Source organism: Theropithecus gelada, chromosome 14 (assembly GCF_003255815.1).
Source record: "Theropithecus gelada isolate Dixy chromosome 14, Tgel_1.0, whole genome shotgun sequence".
NCBI lineage: Eukaryota > Metazoa > Chordata > Mammalia > Primates > Cercopithecidae > Theropithecus > Theropithecus gelada.
In genome coordinates this window covers 105,930,390-105,952,568 of record NC_037682.1, presented here as the reverse complement: position 1 = coordinate 105,952,568, position 22,179 = coordinate 105,930,390, and the positions used below count along the sequence as shown (strand labels likewise).

Genomic DNA, 22,179 nt, shown 5'->3' with positions numbered 1-22,179 from the left:
TCAGAGGGGGCAGTTACAGCTTTTAAAGCTCAGCCTAGTAAGTCGTACCATGGACATCTTTTATTACTTTTGACACCCAGATGATGGGAATCACGAAGACTGAGCTGCGTGACACCAAATGGGTTAACCATCTTTTTAATAGCTTTCTTCTCCCCACTCTTTCCCCAGGATGTTACAGAGACTTGCAGCTACCTGCGTCACAAAGGTTTGCTTAAAGTGGGACTGTTGAACATTTCCCCAGAAAGTGGGACCTTACAAAACCGGAGCTGGGTCAGCGGTCAAAGAGATTTACAAGTTAGGACCAGAATGACCCTAGTCCTTGTTTGCTCATGACTTGGTCGGTCTGTTTGATTTCAAGGAAAGCAAATGAAAAACCAGAAGCCAAATATTTACTTAGGTCCTGGCTCCAGTCGGAGAACAAACCTGTGAGGGGGCTGCTATCAGGAGGAGGAATCATTTCATGTCTTTGTACATGTTGTTCCCTAGAATGCCCTTTTCCTCTCGGTTGCCTAACACATCCCTATTCAGTCTGCAAGGCCCAGAGCAAATGCCACCTTTCTTGCCATCCTCCCCCTTAGCACCCTGTGCTTACGCATCTCAGAGCCCTTGTCTCGCTGTGTCTTAACTGTTTGCGTGTCTTAACTGTCTGCATGTCGATTTCTCCCCATGACTTGCAGTTCTTTAAGAACAGGGGCTATGGCTTTCATCTCTGTGGGAAAGAAAAATGTTGGTTATCAGAGAGGAGTCCCAGAGCCCAGAGAACAGCCCAGTGGCTTTTAAATGTTTTAAGAATCACAACCTAGAGTAACAAATGCATGTTATATCATGATCCAGTAACAAATATGCACATGTGTGAAAATAGATATTTGTAAAATGGAAACAAAATTTCCCCAAATAATATACCACATGCAGTGCTAATATCAGAGATTCTGTTTTCTACTTTATTCTCTATTAGTTTTTAAAATATGGATTTGGTGCACCAAATTGATTTTATGATACATTGATGAATGCAACTTGCAGTCTGAGAAATATTAGTGTAGGTAACACTTTATCTGCCATCCCCCACCGCCTTTGTTTTCTGATTTTCTGTTTGTATCTATTGAATGCTTCAAACTGGCGGAGGAAGGAGGAATTTCTTTCTTTTTTTTTTTTTTGAGACGGAGTCTCGCTGTATCGCCCAGGCCCAGGCTAGAGCGCAGTGGAGCGATCTTGGCTCACTGCAAGCTCCGCCTCCCGGGTTCACACCATTTGGAAGGAGGAGTTTTGATTGAGAGACTGAGCAAGAAAGAGAGTGCTACAGCAGGGATGGAGCACAGAGGAAACCATATTCTGCCTATTTTCCATCCAGCCCATTGGACTTGCCTTGAGCTCCCATAAGTAGAAACTGACCAGACTGTTCATGAGAAAATGTATACAGATGGTCCTCGGCTGACGATGAGGTAACATCCCAATAACCCATCATAAGTTGAGAATATCATAAGTCCAAAATAAATGTAATGCACCTAATGTATCGAACATCATAGTTTAGCCTAGCCTACCTTAAATATGCTCAGAACACTTTCATTAGCCAAAAACTAGACAACATCATCAAACACAAAGCAATTTTGTAACAATAAAAATAAAAGATCAAAATTCAAAATGTGAAGTACAATTGCTACTGAATGCATGTTAACATTTGCACCATCAAAGGCCAAACATTGTAAGTCAAACATAAGTTGGGGTTCGGGCACGGTGGCTCACTCCTGTAATCCCAGCGCTTTGGGAGGCTAAGGTGGGCAGATCACTTGAGGTCAGGAGTTTGAGGTCAGCCTGGCCAATGTGGCTAAAATACAAAATATAAAAATTAGCTTGGCACGATGGCACACGCCTGTAACCCCAGCTACTCAGGAGGCTGAGGCAGGAGAATTGCTTGAACCTGGAATGTGGAGGTTGCGGTGAGCCAAGCTCACACCACTGTACTCCAATCTGGGCTCCAGAGAGAGACTCCATCTCAAAAAAATAAAATAAAAGTAAATAAGTTGGGGATCATATGTAAACTTCACGCACAAACAAGGCTACTTAAGGGTCTAGATCAGGAGTCTACAAACTACAACCCTTGGACCTAATCTATCCATCCGTTTTTACAAATAAAGTTTTATTGGAACAGAAACATGCATATTTGTTTACGTACTGTCCATAGCTGCTTCTGCTACAACTGCAGAGTTGAGTAGTTGCAATTAAGACTGTATAACCCACAAAGCCAGAAATATTTACTATCTGGGCCTTGACAGGAAAAGTTTACCAATCCCTGGAATAAAGGGAAAGTGTTTCTTACCACTCTGGGAGGAAACCAGTACGGCTCTGAGGCATCTAAAGCAGAGTGTTAGGCACGGGCAGTATCTTTCTCAAAAAAGGGCATATTGGCCCCTTTCCAGCATCCTCAGGCTGGGCTCAGGGCCCCCAGCATTACAGCCTGAGCAGGAGAGCCTCAACAGGGGGGATTCTGGGGGGGGACTGCTGGTGCAGGTACACTACTGCCCTTGGAAGGACCTGGAAGCACTTAGGGTGTTTCTGGGACTATGAAGATGAGGGCTGTTGAGTCAGCTGACACTGGGATTTCATTTTCATTCTTGTGCCTGGTGCATGAAAGAAAGATGCTTGGAGGGTGCTAAATGTTTGGTAGAGATTTCTTAAATCAAAAAGGAATTGGCGGCATGTGGTATAGAAACTGAGTTTTATCACAGCCTCTCTCAAAGGCAATGCCAGTAGAGAGTCTAGTGCCTGCAGCCCAGAACAGGAATCCCCCCTCCTGCTTGGAGAGTAAGCCATCTTTTCTCAGCTGCTTTGGCAACTAATATTGATGATGATGCGTATAATAATAATGATTATAACTAACATTTACTGAATGTTTATCAAGCAGCATGCAATATTCTAGGTCCTTTACATGTAACAATTCACTTCATTTTATTTATTATTTATTTATTATTTTATTTTTTGAGACAGCATCTCACTCTGTCTGGAACGCAGTGGTGCAATCTCAGCTCATTGCAACCTCCGCCTCCCGGGCTTAAGCCATCCTCCCACCTCAGCCTCCTGAATAGCTGGGACCACAGGCATGTGCCACCACACCCGGCTAATTTTTTTGTATTTTTAGCACAGGCAGGGTTTTGCATGTTCCCCAGGTTGGTCTCGAACTCCTGAGCTCAAGCAATCTGTCTGCCTCACCCAAAGTGCTGGGATTACAGGCATGAGCCACCGTGCCTGGCCACAATTCACTTTAATTCTCTTAATAAAAAGACTATTTTAATCTCATTTTATATTTTTAGGTGAGGAAACTGAGGCACTGCAAGGTTATGTAACTTGCCTAATGAGAAGCAGCTAGTAAGTAGCAGAGTCTGAATTTGAAAATAGAGTGATCTTTGTAGCTCAAAAATTTTTTTGGATTGCTGGGATGAACAGAAATGCTGGACAGCTAGTCTCTGGCCCCTGAGGCCAGAGTGGAGTCTAGCAAACAGCTATACCCACAGGGCAGCCTGAACAACGGCAGAGGCCAGGGTTTGGTAGACTCTCCAGGAAGAAGGCAAGAGTTGAACAGGAGAAGCCCATTCTTGGGAAAGAAGGAGACAGCAGCGCCCCCTAGGAAACTAACAGTGAATAACTGCAGACACTTCTCTGTAGGCAGGTATGGGCTTGAGCCCCCATAACTAGATGTTTAGGGAAGTGAGGTCTTCTTTTGTAAACACAGGCAATGAAGACTGGAATACCAGTTGCTCATCTTTGGGTCCCATAGCACCAACATTTGTGTGCAGCACCAAGTGGTCAGTGGATTGTTTGTAGACTGACCTCTCCAGTCCTGTCCTAGATGAACCATCAGGCCCCAACCACTGAGCCTCTACTCAGCACATGACTTGGCAGTTAGAACCAAGTACTGAAGTCAACTGGACAGGTCAAAGGAATTGCTTTAATTGAGGTCACAGGCATCACAGGGATCTGCTCAGCTTCCTCCCCACCAGGGAGAAAAGTCCTTCGTTGTTGGCCATGGTAGAAGAATAACTTTGTGAGATCACCTCAAACCATTCGATCGTGTAGCCAGCCTCTTTCACAGCAGCCTCCACTGCCTCCCGGCCCAGGGGGAGGCTGGAGAACTTCTGCTCGCCAATCATGTAGTAGCTGCTCTTCAGTGCGTCCATGATCACCAGGAAGCCCCCTGGCTTCAGTAGGCTGCCGAGGTTCCTGAGTGCCCTGCGGTAGGTGGGGAGGTCTGGGCAGGCGGCATCCAGACACAGCGTGCTAAGCAGGCAGTCAGCCAGGGGTAAGGGGACGGCCCCCAGCGGCTGGCTCTGAGTCACGTCACACTTCAGCACCTGCTTGACCGCCTGCCTCAACTTCTCCTCCTTCTCTGGACCCTTGACTCTGAAAAACACAAACCCACAAACATTGTTTTCCACTCCAGTCATGGGAAACCCAGATCTCTCGGGTCAAGGCTAAAAATGGCCATATTGTCCCAGATGTGTATCCTTAGGGCCTCTTCTATTGGGAAAGTAGAGAAAGAAGAACCGAGGGGCCATTTTGGCATTTGAATGAGACCATACTACCCCGAGCCACATGAAATCTCTTTATAAAGTGAATGGTACGTGAAAATGATAATACCTAGCAGCCTGCCACTACCATGGACTTCCCTCCATGAAATGATTCCTCCTTCCCTGCTTAGTATAGCACTCACTTATACTATACTGGCTCATTTATTAGTATTTACTTGTAATTATTATTATACTTGTCCCATCTTCTAAACTGTAATGTAGTGGCTACTTGACCCATACAGAACAAGTATTAATAATAAAGGGTTTCAAATACTGTAACATTATCTTTGCAGTAGCTGCTGATCAATAAGAGTGGTGAGATCATCCATAGACCTTTTTAGGAACTATTGATCATTATCCCACAGCTGTGAACAGGGCACTCCTAGAGAGAAGAAAGCTACATTTCCCATTCTTAGATTCCAAAAAATATTGCAGATAGTATGTTTTCTGACAGAGATCGTATTTTTGGTAGCCTAGGCAGGAACCCAGTCCTTTTCTGCCAAATCAATGGCATGTTTTGGGGTTTTTGTTTTGTTTTGTTTCTAGAAACAGGGTCTTGTGCTGTTGCACAGGATGGAGCGCAGTGGCGCCATCATAGCTCACTGCAACCTCAAACTCCTGGGCACAAGGGATCCTCTCACCTCAGTCTCCCAAAGCACTGGGATTACAGTCATGCAACACCACTCTAGGCTAGTTTATTGTTTTATAGAGACAGGGTCTCCCTATGTTGCCCAGGCTGGTCTTGAACTTCTGGCCTCAAGTGATCCTCCTGCCTCAGCCTCTCAAACTGTTAGAATTACAGGTATGAGCCACCACCACACCTGGCCCAATGGTGATTCTCAAGAGAAAAATCAGTTAATAAAAGAATGAAAGAAGAGAAGGCAAGAGCAGGAGATGAGACAGAGTGGCTTGTATCCTATTTGAATTTGTTACAGGAGGAAGAAAGGAACAAACAAATGATCAAAATTCAATAAACAGAGTGCACAAGAGAGACTGGAGAGCAGGGGTGGACAAAGGAGAAAGAAGTAGCAGATCAGATAAGTGACAAAAGGGGAATAAACACTGTGTGTGTTAAGGGCCCAGGCCCCAGAGCACTAAGAATAGGAGTGACCCCCGGGTATTGAGCTCTTGGAAGGAGTTAACTAGCAAAGCATTGTGGAGCAGACCCAGTCTCATGCTCTGGAAATGCACACTCCACCATCTGATGCAGACTCCAGGAGAAGACGGCCACTTGGACATCAAGTCTTGACAGACAGCAGAGATGGGCCCACATTCCAGCAAGTGAGGGAGACTTTCACTGGGACCATTTCTAGTCATGAGGAAAAGTCAATGGTTTAAATAAAACTTGATTTGAGAGAGTGGACAGTAGTCATGGGCATCTTAAATATTCACTTAAAATCTTAATCCTAGTGAATATAATCACTTCTTTGCAAACATGCTTTATGCTTGCTACAATTTTCCATTTAAGAAGCTTAGCAATTAGCATATGAAAACATCCTCAACATTGTCAGCCATCAGAGAAATGCAAATCAAAACCATGAGATATCACTTCACATCACTATGATGGCTATAATAAAAAAGACAGATAATATCAAGTGTTGGCAAGGATGTGCAGAAAATGGAACCTACATACACTGTTGCTGACAATGTAAAATAGTCCAGCTACTTTGGAAAACAGTCTGGCAGTTCCTTAAAAGGTTAAATATAGAGTTACCACATGACCCAGGAAATCTGTCTAGGTATATACCCAAGAGAAATGAAAACATATATCCATACAAAAACTTGTAATGAATGTTTATAAATAGCTAAAAGGTGCAAACAATGCAACTGTCAACTTCTGAATAGGTAAATAAAATGTGATATACACATACAATGGAATATTTTTTGGCAACAAAAAGAAATGAAATTCTGACACATGCTATAACATGGATGGACCTTGAAGACATAGGTTACATGAAGAAAGCCAGAACCAAAAGGCCACATATTGTATGATTCCATTTATATGAAATGTCCAGAAAAGGCAAAGCTACAGAGACTGAAAGCAGACCAGTGGTTGCCAGGAACTAAGGGATTTGGAGAGAAATGGAAGTGGCTGCTAATGGGTACAGGGTTTCTTTTGAGAATTATGAAAATGTTGTAAAATTGATTGTGATGAAGGTTGCACAACTCTGAAAGTATACTAAAAACTACTGAATTTCACAATTTAAATGGGTACCTTAATTGTACGGTATGTGAGTTATATCTCAATAAACTGTTATATTAAAAGAGAGAGAGATAAGCTTAGCAAGGTGTTGATTTCAGGGAATTCCTACCAACCATTAAACTGGTATCTACATAGAAAACAAAAATTATCCTTGGTTGGGTCTACCTGCTCCTTTATTAAGGCTAGAAATGGTAGCAGGGTGACCCCTCCTGATTTGTCTTGGATTTTCTAGTTTGAGCCCTGAAAAATCCTATATTCTAAGTCCCCCTTGCAGTCCTGGACAAAGCAGACAGTTAGTCATTCTAAGGTGGGAAACTAGTTACAAAGCTACCTCCCAGCCTTGATACAACATGGATGATTTGATAGAACACTTTAAGAATAACAAAAAAAAAAAAAAATGATTTAACACTGTGGAAGTGTGTGAGAAACATGCATTTCAAAGGCAAACTAATCTAGAACAGAAAAACTTAAGTAACCTATCTGCACATAGGAATAATAATAAAGTGTATACCAAAAGGTAGAGTAGTGACAACATAATGTTTTGGGGGATGTGTTTCGGGATGATCCTCTATAACGGGAACATTGTGAAAATGTGTGTTTGATTACATCAGAAGCAGAACCAACCTCTGTGCCCTATTGTGTATTAAGCTATTTGAAACACTGAGTTACCACAGAACCAGAACTTGCCAGTCAGATGATGATGCAAATTGTTCCCAAACTGTGAGCCACACTGTGAAGTCTCCAAAGCTCACAGAGAATGTGCCAATTTGAGAGGGAAATTTGCTAGAAACACCCAGTGTCGTAGATCCCTGCTTGTCCTTGGACACACAGCAAACATTGGGGAAGTCAGTTGCCAAGGTAGCTGTGTAAAGCCTGCATACACCTCACCTGGGGCAACGCAGGGAAATGGACTCACCGGAGACCCAGCCAATTACCACTTTGCCTCACATTTAGCTCATGGGGTGGGTAATAAACACACACCAGGAAAGTGCTATGCTGTTTTGCGGAAAGCTAACAGCGGCGTGGCCATTTCTTTAGTTCTAAAGATCTACCCTTTCACATGAAACAATATGCAAAACAAGGCAGCCCTGTCCCCTGTAAATATGCATCTATAAAAGCCTGAGGGGTATGGGGAGGGAGGGAGGGAGGCAAGAAAGGATGAAGAGGAGAGTCCCGGGAAGAACCCTTTCTGAGAATGTCTTCCCACATTCCAGGTGAACTATCCTGAGCTTTAGAGGCGGTTCCTCCTGCCTTCTCTCGGCAAAGCCAGCAGTGCATCAGAATCTCCCAGACAAGCTGTTTTTCATTGTTCTCACACCCCCAAAGCCCCATCCCCAGAAGTTCCTGCAGGCTCTCCTGAGAAAGAACCATCAAAACAGGTCAAGGAAATCAAGGCTAAGTAAGCTTGGAGGTCACTGTGAGAATTGTACGGGCAAGGAATAATCATTGGTGCACCTTTGACGCAGACCACACCCCACACGCGAATCAGGTGAATGATATTCTACGAGGAAGAGTCTAAAAAGCAAAATGTGGGTATTCATGTATTTTCCAAATATGTTTTAAACCTCTATTATGTTACAGGAAATAGGCTGGGCACTGGGGCCACAAGGATGAACAAATGAGAAACAGATTCTAACCTCATGGAGACTGCAGATGAGTGGGTGGCAGGAGAAAGCATTAACCCAGTGATCACTCACAGAAGTGGAAATTAAAACTGACAAATGCAAGGAAGGAAAGGAGCGTGGCACTAATGGGGAGATGTTGGGAGCTCCCCTTGACCTAGAGAATCAGGAAAAGCTCCTCCAAAAAGGAGTCGGGCAAGCAGAGATATAGAGGATAAATATGTAGGAGTTAACCAGACCAAAGCAAGCAGGGAGGGCGGGAGGAAATTCCAGTAAGAGGAAACCACAAGTGCAAAGGCCACGTGGTGGTAGGAAACACAGGAGGAGAGTGCCAACGTGGCTGGATTGTGGGGAAACAGGTTGGCAGGAGCCAGACTAGGCAGGGCTTTGTGGACCATGGCAGGAAGTTTGCTTTTCATTCCAAAAGCTCCGGAGAGTCACTAGGGAGCACTAAAGAGGAGAGTGACATGATCAGATTTACATTTTGAGAGGGTCACTTGGGCTGCAGGGCAGAGAAGAATTGAGTGGGGGGCAAGAGTGGAAGTGGGAGGGCAGTCAGGAGGGAAACAGGGGTAGCTGGGACCAGATGATGGTAAACACGGGAAGAAATGGGTTACAGAGGAAGTCAGGAAGTAAAATGGACAGAGCTTGATGTTAAGTTACTGTGGAGCATGACAGACAGGGAAAGGACAAGATTGACTTCCAGGTTCTGTCTTGTCCAATTTATTATATGATGGTGCCAATCAAGCAGCTAAGAATACCAGAAATAAAGATCTGGAGCAGATCGTAACTCTGTTTTGGACACACTGAGTTTGAGGTGCTCTGAGACCTGTGAGTAGAAATGTTTACAATTGAGGAAATAGTTAGTTGAAGGTTTCTTAACCTGCCCTGTGAATTTTCCCAGGGAGATAAAGCAGCAAGAGCACCTATTTAAGAGAGAGGCATCCTTGTAAAAGGCAGGAATGCTTCCTAGGTATCACTGAAACAATCATCGTGATCATCAAGATCCTGGTTTTGAAAAAGCATATCAATATCCTTTTGCAAGTTGTGAAAGTCCAGAGATGCTATGGAATAGAGGTGGTTCACTAGTTTGTGGAACACATTTGGCACAACTGTGTCTATTTTTGGACAACATACAAACATCTTCTAAACAGAAATGGAGGTCTTTGCACAGAGAGCATTTACCTCAGAGAACTGCCACCTCAACAGGAGCCCAACCTTTTTTCTGTCAGGTACGCTGAGGTTAAGAGGAGCGTGCTACCTGACTTCAAACTATACTACAAGGCTATAGTATGTACTTTAAATTTCATATAGAACCAAAAAAGAGCCCATATAGCCAAGGCAATCCTAAGCAAAAAGAACAAAACTGGAGGCATCACGCTACCTGATTTCAAACTATACTACAAGGCTACAGTAACCAAAACAGCATGGTACTGGTACCAAAACAGAGATATAGACCAATGGAACAGAACACAGGCCTCAGAAATAACGCCACACATCTACAACCATCTGATCTTTGACAAACCTGACAAAAACAAGAAATGGGAAAATGATTCCCTATTTAATAAATGGTGTTGGAAAAACTGGCTAGCCATATACAGAAAACTGAAACTGGATCCCTTCCTTACACCTTATACAAAAATTAATTCAAGACGGATTAAAGACTTAAATATTAGACCTAAAACCATAAAATTCCTAGAAGAAAACCTATGCAATACCATTCAGGACATAGGCATGGTCAAGGACTTCATGACTAAAACACCAAAAGCAATAGCAACAAAAGCCAAAATTGACAAATGGGATCTAATTAAACTAAAGAGCTTCTGCACAGAAAAATAAACTACCATCAGAGTGAACAGGCAACCTACAGAATGGGAGAAAAATTTTACAATCTGCCCATCTGACAAAGGGATAATATCCAGAATCTACAAAGAACTTAAACAAATTTACAAGAAAAAATCAAACAACCCCATCAAAAAGTGGGTGAAGGATATGAACAGACACTTCTCAAAAGAAGACATTTATGCAGCCAACAGACACATGAAAAAAATGCTCATCGTCATTGGCCATCAGAGAAATGCAAATCAAAACCACAATGAGATACCATCTCACACCAGTTAGAATGGCAATCATTAAAAAGTCAGGAAACAACAGGTGCTGGCGAGGATGTGGAGAAATAGGAACACTTTTACACTGTTGGTGGTACTATAAACTAGTTCAACCATTGTGGAAGACAGTGTGGTGATTCCTCAAGGATCTAGAACTAGAAATACCATTTGGCCCAGCCATCCCATTACTAGGGATATACCCAAGGGATCATAAATCACACAGCTATAAAGACACATGCACACGTATGTTTATTGCAGTACTATTCACAATAGCAAAGACCTGGAACCAACTCAAATGTCCATTAATGACAGACTGGATTAAGAAAATGTGGCACATATACACCATGGAATACTATGCAGCCATAAAAAAGGATGCGTTCATGTCCTTTGTAGGGACATGGATGAAGCTGGAAACCATCATTCTGAGCAAACTATCTCAAGGACAGAAAACCAAACACCGCATATTCTCACTCATAGGTGGGAATTAAACAATGAGAACACTTGGACACAGGGTGGGGAACATCACACACTGGGGTGGGGGGAGGGGAGAGGGATAGTATTAGGAGATATACCTAATGTAAATGACGAGTTAATGGGTCCAGTACACCAACATGGCATATGTACACATATGTAACAAATCTGCACGTTGCGCACATGTACCCTAGAACTTAAAGTATAATAAACAAAGAAAAAATGAGGAGGAGCCGCTCTCTACAGAGGCAACCAGGAGGTGCTCCAGGCCCTACCTGCTGTCCAGAAGGCCAAGAAAAACAGCTTGGACAGCACGCCTGCAGCTGATTCCCACCCACCTGTGTGTATGTCCTGGCATACCTGGAGGGGAGCCCTGCTCCAGACACCATTGCTTCTTCTACTGTAATGTGCATACCACCCTTAGCAGATATTACAGTGAAGGCTCTGATTCTGTAGGTAGCTAGTGGAGCCTGAGAGCCTGCATTTCTAAAAGCTCCCACGTGTTGTCAAAACTACTAGTCCAGGGACCACAAGCCTAAGCTATGCATTCCAAGTTCCAGGAACCATAGGTTAAGTAATGCAGCTTCCACAGTTCCTTAAGGAAAGAGCTCATATTCCTCTGTTCATGGAATAAGCTTGAGTAGTTGTATCTTAGTGTTTGACTTTCTTATGACTTTGTTAGATAGTTGTAAAAATGAGGGTTATTTATTTTTATTATTATTTTTGAGACAGAGTGTCACTCTGCCAGCCAGTCTGGAATGTGACCACAGCTCACTGCAGCCTCAATCTCCCAAGCTCAAGTGATCCTCTCTCCTCAGCCTCCCCAGTAGCTGGGAATATGGGTGTGCACCACCATGGCCAGCTAATTTAAAATGAGTGGGATTTAAATGCAGAGGTAGAAGAACAGGAGACAGTACAGTACATATGTCTTTGTCAGCCTTTAGCACAAGAAAAAGTTTCAGATAAAGAAGAAATCGCCTTGACGTCTTGAAGGAAATAGGTTGTAGGTTGATAAAGCTACTTGAAGATGCAGGAAAGACATGAGTTGCATAGGATCACTATCATTCTCAAAATAATTAAAGCTACAGGATCTAGCACAAGGATAACGGTAAGAATGCAGAAATTTACTGCCAAAAATGCAATTTCCAACAAAGTTATTGGGAAGGGACAGTGTCTCAAGAGCCAGTTGTTCGAAGCTGACAATTCAGATGTGAGATAAGCAATGCCTTTACTATCCTGTTAGATTGTAAGGGTTTATTTTTGAATGAGATGGAAAGGCCGGTGGTGGATACAGAAAGTGAGAACGAAGTTTCAAAAGCCTTCTTGACAGATGATTTGGACTTTGGAAAGGTGTATTGTCTAACAATGACTGAAGACTTATTTATTTATTTATTTATTTTTACAAAGTTTCCCTGAGATTCTACAAATCCTGGGAATTTCCTTATTTACTAAATAATTTTAGATATTATCTAAATTGTCATAGCTGCAATTGCTTGTAGTTAATATCAGTTTCATTCTGTGGAATCACATAGTCAACAGAAAAAAAAAAGGTGTATGAAATTATTTTTATATTGAAGAATATAGCTCTACTTTGAAGGCTATAGCCAACATAAAATTCTAAGTCAGGGGTATACAGGTAAAAATGGCATATGAAAATAGGCTCTCACCGGCCTGGGCAACAGAGCAAAACTCCCATCTCTACAAAAAATTAGCCAGCTACAGCAGTGTGGACCTGTAGTCCCAGCTACCCAGGAGGCTGAGGTAGGAAGATCACCTGAGCCCAGGAAGTCAAGGTTACAGCGAGATCTCACCACTCTACTCCAGTGTGGGTGACAGAGCAAGACCCTGTCTCAAAAAAAATAAAATAACCTCTCTCAACTTCTTACTACATGTCAGAAAAAAATGGGGCAATATTTAAACAATTTTATGATTTTGTTCATGTGTAAGGGTGACAAATACATTCTCATATATGCATGGACTTAGAAAACACGTCACTGTGTGTTCTTCTTGAAACAAATATTTGAAGATCTATTCAGTTGACAGATGAATCAAAATTAAAGACTCAATATCTAGAAAACTTGTATAAAATGAGCACCAAAAAATAATTGTAAATTTGATTACAAACCAAAAGCAAATGTCCAAACTGATCTTGAAAGAAAATATAAAAGTAATACTTTAAATTATAATATTTGAACTTTAAAATCTCAGGTTTCAATAATAAATACTGGGAAGAGAGATGCCAGGTGACTTTGGGTATCAAAAATTGTTAAATTCCTCAAGTTAGCAGAGAGGAAAACAATTACCAACTTTTTACCCGACTTGATAAGTTAAGAGAATTTGTCTCCAACAGACCTGCATTATAAGTAATACTAAAATAAGTTCTTCAGGTGAAGGAAAATGATGCCAAGCAGAAGAACAGATCCTGGGAATGGAATGAAAAACACTACAGAAGAAAGATATGTGGGTAAACATAAAAGATCTTAAACATATGCATAATATAGCCTTAGTTAGTTTGGGCTCCTGTAACAGGATACCATAGACTGGTGGCTTATAAACAACAGAAATTTATTTCCCACAATTCTAAAGGCTGGAAGTCTGAGATTAGGATGCCAGCCTGGTCAGGGTCTGATGAGGACTCTTCTGGGCCACACACAGCTGACTTCTTATTGTATCTTTATATGGCAGAAGGAGAGCTAGAGAGCTCTCTGGGGTTCCTTTTATAAGGGCACGAATTCCATGCATGAAGTCTCCACTTTCATGACCTAATGACCTCTCAAAGCCCTAACCTCTTAATACCATCATAAGAGGGTTAGGATTTCAACACAGAAATTGGGAGAGAGGGACAAAAACATTCAGTCCAAAATTCCTGTGTTTTTTGTATATTGTTATATGCATTGTTTAAAACTGTATACTGACGTATGTGACTATACTTAACACTATTCAACTAACACTTAAACATAGTAAACATAGTAAATTTTATTTTAAAAATCATAATTAAAAATAAGACAATAAAAATAAAAGCACTACTAACTAAAGCAAAACTAGTAACAATATATGTATTATAGTACTAAACATAGAAATAAAATATATGGCAAGAACATAAGGGCCAGGAAAGTCAGTTAAGGAAATTACACTGTTGGAATATTTTACATCCTTCATGAGACAGTAGATATGTCAAGGATGCATATTGCAATTTCTAGAAAAACCATACGAACTCACACAAGACACAGAAGAGGTTAATAGAGGAGATTAAAAAAGAAATATTAAAAATATGTACACTTATACTAAATGGAATACTAAAAATTACTGCATTCACCAAGGGAAAACTGATTGTTGTTCACACAGGTGATGTTGGTGAACAACAATCAGATGGGACAGATAGAAAACATATACCAAGATGGTAGACTTAAATTCAACCCTGTAATATTAGTAATTACATTAAATGTAAATGGACTAAACAACCCAGTTAGAGGCAGAAATTGTCAGTCTGGATTAAAAAGAGAAAACATAATCTGAAAACAGAAGGGTAGAAAAGGATATGTAGATATATCATGTATATTAGTTATATATAACTGTAGGATAAATCATCCCCAAAATTTAGCAGCTAAAAATGACAAACATTTATTTCACTGCTTTTTGTGGTTCAACTGAGGGAAATTTGGTTCCAAGCTACTCCTCAGGACGAGAGAGGAGATAGAGAGAATACCCAATAAAAAGCTGTCATTTTTTAAAAATTGATTTTGTTTTTTACAGCAACATTAGGTTCACTGCACAATCAAGCAGAAGGCCTACATTGGCATACCATTATCACCCAAAGTCTATAATCTACATTAAGATTCACTCTTGGTATTGTACATTCCATGGATTTGGACAAATATATAATGACATGTGTCCACCATTATAGTATCGTACAGAGTAGTCTCACTGCCCTAAAAAATCCTCTATACTCCACCTCCCTCCCTGACCCTTGGCAACTGCTGATCTTCTTTACTTCTTTCCTAGTTTTGCATTTTCCAGAATGTCATATAGTTGGAATCATACACGTAGCCTTTTAAGATTGGCTTCTTTCAATTAGTAATTGTATTTACATTTCCTCCACATCTTTTCGTGGCTTGATAGCTCATTTCTTTTTAGCACTGGATATAACTTCATTGTCTAAATGTACCACAGTTTATTTGTTCATTCACTTACTGAAGGACATCTTCGTTGCTTTCAATTTTTGGCAATTATGAATATAGCTACTACAAACATCTGTGTGCAGTTTTTTGTGTGGACATAAGTTTTCGACTTTTTGGGTTACATACCAAGGAGTGCAACTGCTAGATGGAATGGTTTTGCAAGGAATAGTCAAACTGTCTTCCAAAGTGGCTAAACCATTTTTAATTCCCACAAACAATAAATGAGAGTTCCTGTTTCTCCACAGCCTCATCAGCATTTGGTGGTGTCAGTCTTCCGGATTCTGGCCTAGATCTAATAGGGTAGTGGTGCTGTAGTCCTTTTTAATTTAATATCACAATTAAATTATGCGATATTATAATTTCACATAATTATATGTGCTATAATATAGCTGCGTTCTACCACATGCAGCACTATGCTGCATTCTACCAAATTTGTCAGTACTGAATCACTAAATCCAGTGGATATTCTAGGGAAGGGGATTACCCAAAGGTGAAAATACTGACACAAGGATTATTGGGGGCCATCTTAGAGGCTGCCCACCACACCATGCAAAACAGCAAGCACAGGAAGGCTGATGTAGCTATATTAACATCAGAAAAAGTAGACTTCAAGACAAATACATTACTGGAAATAAAGGGAGATATTTCACAATGGTAAAATGGTCAGTTCATCAAGAAGACATAACAATCTAAAAATGTATATAACAGAGCTAAAAACAAGTGTCAAAATACATAAAGCAAATGTTGACAGAACTACAGGGAGCAAAGGATAAATCAACAATCATAGTTTGAGACATGAACACCTCTCTCTCAGTAATTGACAGAGAGAGTAAACAAAACGTCAGTAAGGATGTAGAGAATTTGAACAATACTATCAACTGCCTGATTTAATTGATATCTATAGAAAGTATACCTACAATTGAACAATATACACTCTTTTCAATGTAGAAAGCATATAGAACATTTACTGAGATAGACCATATGCAGAGCCACAAAATAAATCTCTGATGACAACAAAATTTAATTTGAAAGCAATAACAATAAGATATCTAGAAAAACCCCAATACTTTGGAAATTAAGCAGTATAATTCTAAATAATTCGCAGTCAAAAAAGAAATTACAAAGGAAATGAGACAGTATGCTGAATTTGAAAATAATAAAAACACCACATACAAGAATCATGAGATGCAGTTAAAACAGTGCTAAAGGAAATTTGCAGCATTAAATGCCTACATTAGAAGAAAGAGATATGTGAAATAAATGGTATAAGTTTCCAACTTAAGAAGCTAAAAGAAGAATTAAAAACAAGAAATTTTAGAAAGCTAGAAAAAAATTAAAACAAACTAGAAAAGAATTAAAAATAAAATAAGTAGAAGAAAGAAAATTATCAAAAATAAGAGCAGAAACCAATGAAATAGAAAATGGACAGACAATGGAGAAAAATTAACAAAGCCAAACTTTGGTTCTTGGAAAAGATTAATAAAATGATCAATCTGTAGAAAGGTTGATCAAGACAAAAGAAAGAAAACAAGACAAATTACCAATATCAAGAATGAAAGAGGAGAGATCACTACAGATCCTACAGACATAACAAAGTATTAAAAGGATATTGTAAAAAAAAAAAATGTCAATAAAGTTGACAACCAAGATGAAAATGACAAACTTCTTGAAAAATACCACTTACCAAAACAGACCAAAGAAGAAACAGAAAATCCAAGTAACCATTAAAGAAATACTATTTTTAATAAAGTCTTCTCTCACACAAACCTTTCCGATTCCCCTGGCTTCACTGGTGAATGCTATCAATCATTTCATAAGGAAATTATACCAATAATACTCAAAGTCTTTCAGAAAAGAGAAGAGGGGAAATCACTCCCAACTCATTTTATGACTCCAGCATCATGCTGATATCGAAATTTGTGAAGCACACTAGAAGAAAATTATAGCTCAATATCCCTCATAAATACAGATGCAAAAATCCTTAACAGAAAATTAGAAAACCACATCCAGCAACACATAAAAACAATAATACTTCATGACCAAGCAGTTTATGCCACTTTGGTGTAACATTAAAAATCATCCAATGTAATTCACATTTTCAGAATACAGGAGGAAAATCATATGACCATCTTGATAAATGCAAACCCATTTTGACAAAATTCAACATTTGATTAAAATTTCAAAAAAGCTAGGAATGCAGAACTTAGTCTGATAAAGAATACGAAAAACCAATAGTTAATATACTTAATGATAAATCATTGAACATTTTTCCTCCTAGAATATGGAACAAGGCACAGAGGTCTGCTGTCATCATTTCTATTCAATATTGTATTGAAAGATTTTGAAAACATAATAAGGGCAGAAAAATAAATAAAAAGTGTAAAGTTGGAATAGAAGAACAAAATCTATTTTTATTTGCAGATACTATAATTGCATACATTTGTCTTTTTATGCAGTTTGCAAAGAAGTCTGTGGGGTCTCAGCAATATGCATAGCAGCAGAGAAATGTTGCTCCAGGAGCGAATGATCAGTTGGGGAATAGACTGGAGATCGTCAGACAATCAGCAAAAGATGGAGATGCATAAGGACATGAGAAAGACAGTGAATCGCAGACGTGGCTACCTCTGGCTAATAGGCTATTGCCAATTTCCCGCGTTGGAAGAAATTAAAATTTACATGAACAAATGAGATTCATTTGCATAAATTTATTTGTAGATGTGGTAGAGTAAGATCTTGACCATTAGTTGTGAGTATATAAAGTCTACTTTCATGGATGGTGATTAATAAATTCTTCTCAAATAATTCCTTTATGTTGCTTACCTCAGTTTAAAAACCTACTCAGCTTTTGGTTGTATCTGGTGATGTCAGCATTAGCCACACTCACAGCCAAGTTCTGTAGGCTTGGATGGCTACAATAGCATGACAGTGAGGTGAGGGACAAGCCCTGACATCCAAAAGCTGCTGGTGAGAAGCTGGGTTAGCCTTTTACTTGTAGCTGTCCTAAACCTAGGTCCCAAGGTACTTGACTGCACACTGCTCTTGTCCCCACAGGCCTGGAAAGTTTGGGGGTTTACTCCTCTTTGCTCAGTATCCATTTCTTCCACCCTCTCCCTGTGTCTTCTGCTATTCTGGTGCACACACGCACGTGTACATACACAAATTTATAAACACGCACACACAGGCCTATCTCATCTCTCTTGCTCTCGCTCTCTCGTTACCATTCGTTCTCCATTTGGATTTCTCTTTGGTCCCTATCTGTTGCTTTTGCCAACCATCACTCAGGTACCTTCGAAAGCCAAGAAGTAGACACCAGTTTCTCTACCTGTTCCCTTCAAGATCACACACATAGGTCACCACTGGGGACCAGTCAAAGGCCTCTGGCTCTTTCTTCAGCCACTTCTCCAGCTCCTGCAGGTTCTGGTCTGAGTAGTCAGTGACGATGATCTCCTTAAAGGATTCACAAGCAGAAAGGAGCTGATAGATAGTGGGGCCAGAGCCGATGTCAATCAGCAGGTCTCCCTTCACACCATCTGGGTTAGCGGGAGGAACAAAGAAGAGAAGTCAGGCATCTCATGGCAGTGGGCAGAGTCAAATTTACATTGTCTTCCCTGGGACTGTGCTGATGATCCTCAAAGACAGACGACTACTGTTCACAACTTTTCCCTCAAAATATTTTTTTAAAACATCTTTTCTGGGCCAGGCACAGTGGCTCATGCCTATAGTCCCAGGACTCTGGAAAGCCAAGGCAGGAGGATCACTTGAGGCCTGGAGGATGAGACCAGCCTGGACAACATAGTGAGACCTCGTCTCCACAAAAAGTTTTAAAAATTAGCTGGGCCTGGTGGGGTGCACCTGAAGACCTACTTATTGGAGAGGCTGAGGCAGAAGGATCCCTTGAGTCCAGGAGTTCGAGACTATAATGAGCTGTGATCACATCGCTGTACTCCATCCAGCCTCAGCAAGAGAGTGAGACCTACATGTCCAAAAAATATTAAAAATTAAAAATAAAAATCCCATATTTTCCCAAAATCCCTGTAATTTACATCATAGTGACAAAGAAAAAACAAATATCAAAAACACTAAAAATGTCTCACTTGAATTTTAAATAAAGCCCATCAGTTTGAAAAACCTCAAACATTAATACAATTTAAAGTAAAAAAGAAAAAGAAATCTTTTCATTTTTTATTCCCCAATACAGGGTGGAGGCACGTTGCCAGGAATTTTAAGGTCTAGGAGAAGGTAAAAAAGATCTACTTCTGGTGTACAGACTGAACACCAGATCCAGAAAGGCTGTTGCACGAAGAATGTAAAAACTATTAAGCAATACTTTCAAGGAAAGTGAATTTTTAAAAAATAAAATTGAGTTTATATAATGTATTTCTCCAAAAAGCACCAGTTCTTCATATATTGGGAGGTCTTTATCTCATGTATATTCACAGCATTCCCTTGAGTTAGGATCAGAAAAGGTACTGTTTTAGAATTTCCACTTAAGTGGCCCTTTGAGGCTAAAAGTCTCCCTCAAGTCGCCTAGCAAATCAAGGTAGATTCAGGACAGCACTCCGGCCCTCTAGTTTCCTTTTGCATGACTAAGTGAGACAGTGGATACAAAAGCACTTTGTAAACTGTGGAATCACTACACCAATATTCGTTTTTATCCTAGTTAAATAAATGGGGATGCCAAAAGGGCTGTGATGCAGCAATGATAGACACAAAACCCAGTCATGCCCTGAGACTCTATCTATAGGACTCATGTTAGTGGGGAGACATGTGGACAACAGACTTACCTAGGCAGAATATCTTGAAAAGATTTTCCAGAAGGTGCTTAAGAATCTGGCTTTCTGCAGAGTGCCTAGACCCAAACTTTTAATATTTTTCTAGGTAATCCCGAGGGTTAAAATGCCTTAGATAAGTGTCCTTGGAGGTGAAGCCTGGTTCCATTGTGTGTCACTTCTGTGCCACTGGAGTGCTGCCCTCCTTCTGTCTCCTCCAGAGGCCAGGGAGTCACCCTGCAGAAGTTGTCTTCCTGGGTCTCAGGCTATCAGCATTTCTTCCGTCAGTTCAGCCCTTCCTTTAGAACAGATGTTTGGTTAAACACTAACAGAGAAATAGACCACAAATGTTCTGGCTGTTCAGGGAAGTGATGAAATTCCTGGAGAAGGGAGCCTAGGAGAACGGGGGTGGAGGATATGGTAGAGGGAGGGCCATGAGCTGTATGCAATGCTTGCCCAACGGGTGAAGGCCGGCCACCAGGGATTGTAGACCAGTGGGAGCACTTGGGCTCGCCAGGAAAATTATTTAATGCATAAGACCCCAAAGTTCAGAGAGACAGGACATCCCCTAACAAGCACCATCATTCTTCTTGGTCTTGCCATGATTCCCCCAGGAAAACGGGTCACAAAGAATGGTTTAAATTCAAACATGTAAAAGAAAGGAAAAAAAAAAAAAAGAGGGGAAAGATGAGGATAGGAAATGTATTCAGGGCTAAGGAATGTTGGCTGAAGAAGGAGTCTCAGATGAAGTCTGGAAAGAGTAATTTTAAAAGCCTGGATAAGACTTTGTAAAGTCTAGTCCAGCCAAACATCCTTCATGCCCAGACCCCCTATCCATCCCTGCCCTAGGCTACTGCAGCTTCACCCACCACTGCCATGACCCAGTGTCTGGCAAGTACCTCCTCCCTAAGCCTCCCCACTCCTTTCAGTCAATCCAAATCCTGACAGTTCTTTCAAAGTTAACTTTACGTCCTTTAAGAATTATTTAAGGCTGGGGGCGGTGGCTCACGTCTGTAATCCCAGCACTTTGGGAGGCCAAGGCGGGCGGATCACGAGGTCAGGAGATCGAGACCATCCTGGCTAACATGGTGAAACCCCGTCTCTACTAAAAATACAAAAAATTAGGCAGGTGTGGTGGCGGGCACCTGTAGTCCCAGCTACTCGGGAGGCTGAGGCAGGAGAATGGTGTGAAGCGGGGAGGCAGAGCTTGCAGTGAGCTGAGATGGCGCCATTGCACTCCAGCCTGGGTGACAGAGAGAGACTCCATCTCAAAAAAAAAAAAAAAGAATTATTTAAATCCCCTTTTCTGAATTCACTTTGAGAAAGAGTAGGGGTGGGGCTTGATTTCAGCTCACTCCCCACGAAAGCATTCTTTCATGCATTCCCACTGATCACAAAACCCACACCACTACCTCACTGATGACATGTCCACTAGTCATCCTTTTACTTAATTCCAGGAACTGGCCTTAGGAGATAACCAATGTTGCAGGGTGTCCCACCTCGGGAAGGTATGCTGAGCAATTGATTTACAGCCTTGTTGCCACTGGCCAGACCACCAGGTGGCCCATTCCTCAAGATAACCATTGCAACCAGGTAATGCTGACCTGCATACCCTACTCCTCATGTGCTTTGCCCAGCAGCACACCCTACCTCTGATGTCAATTCCTGTGCTTTGCCTAATAAAAAAATCCCTACCGGTTATTTTCAAGGAGTCAGCAAGCCAGATAATTCTCTCTCTTTTGTTGTCTCCCTTATGCCAAGGCATAAGTTCCAGTAAAGCGTGTTTGGGAAGACTATTGGCCTTGTGTCAATTTCTATACACTGAGAGCCAAAAAAACCCATGGTCAGTGACATTGTGGCCTTAGAATTTGTTCTACCCAGCCAGGCACTTGGTTTTTTGTTTTTGTTTTTTTTTTTCTGTTTTCTTTTTTTTCTCTCTCTCTCTCTCTCTCTCTTTGGTTGCTATTTATTTTTCTTTTTAAAAACTTTTTGTGGGTACATAGTAGGTATATATATTTATGGGTTACATGAGATATTCTGATAGAGGCCTGCAATACAAAATAATCACATCAGGGTAAATGGGGTGTCCACCACTTCAAGCATGTATTTTTTTGTGTTACAAACAACCCAATTATACTTGTTTAGTTATTTTTGAAGGTACAATTAAATTATTTTTCACTATATTCACCCTGTTGTGCTAGTAAATACTAGGTCTTATTCAATCTTTCTAACTTTTTCTTCTTTTTTCTTTTTTTCTTTTCTTTTTTTT

At 40.7% G+C, this 22,179-nt stretch overlaps 1 protein-coding gene across 1 annotated transcript; it reads right to left on the bottom strand.

Moving 5' to 3' along the window:
• Positions 1–3,918: 3,918 nt before the first annotated feature.
• On the bottom strand, positions 3,919–20,983 carry NNMT (nicotinamide N-methyltransferase). The gene is given in 3 exon segments (XM_025356348.1): positions 3,919–4,392; positions 18,464–18,671; positions 19,926–20,983. Coding segments are annotated over 3 exon segments (795 nt in total). The 5' UTR covers positions 20,080–20,983; the 3' UTR covers positions 3,919–3,959.
• Positions 20,984–22,179: the final 1,196 nt, after the last annotated feature.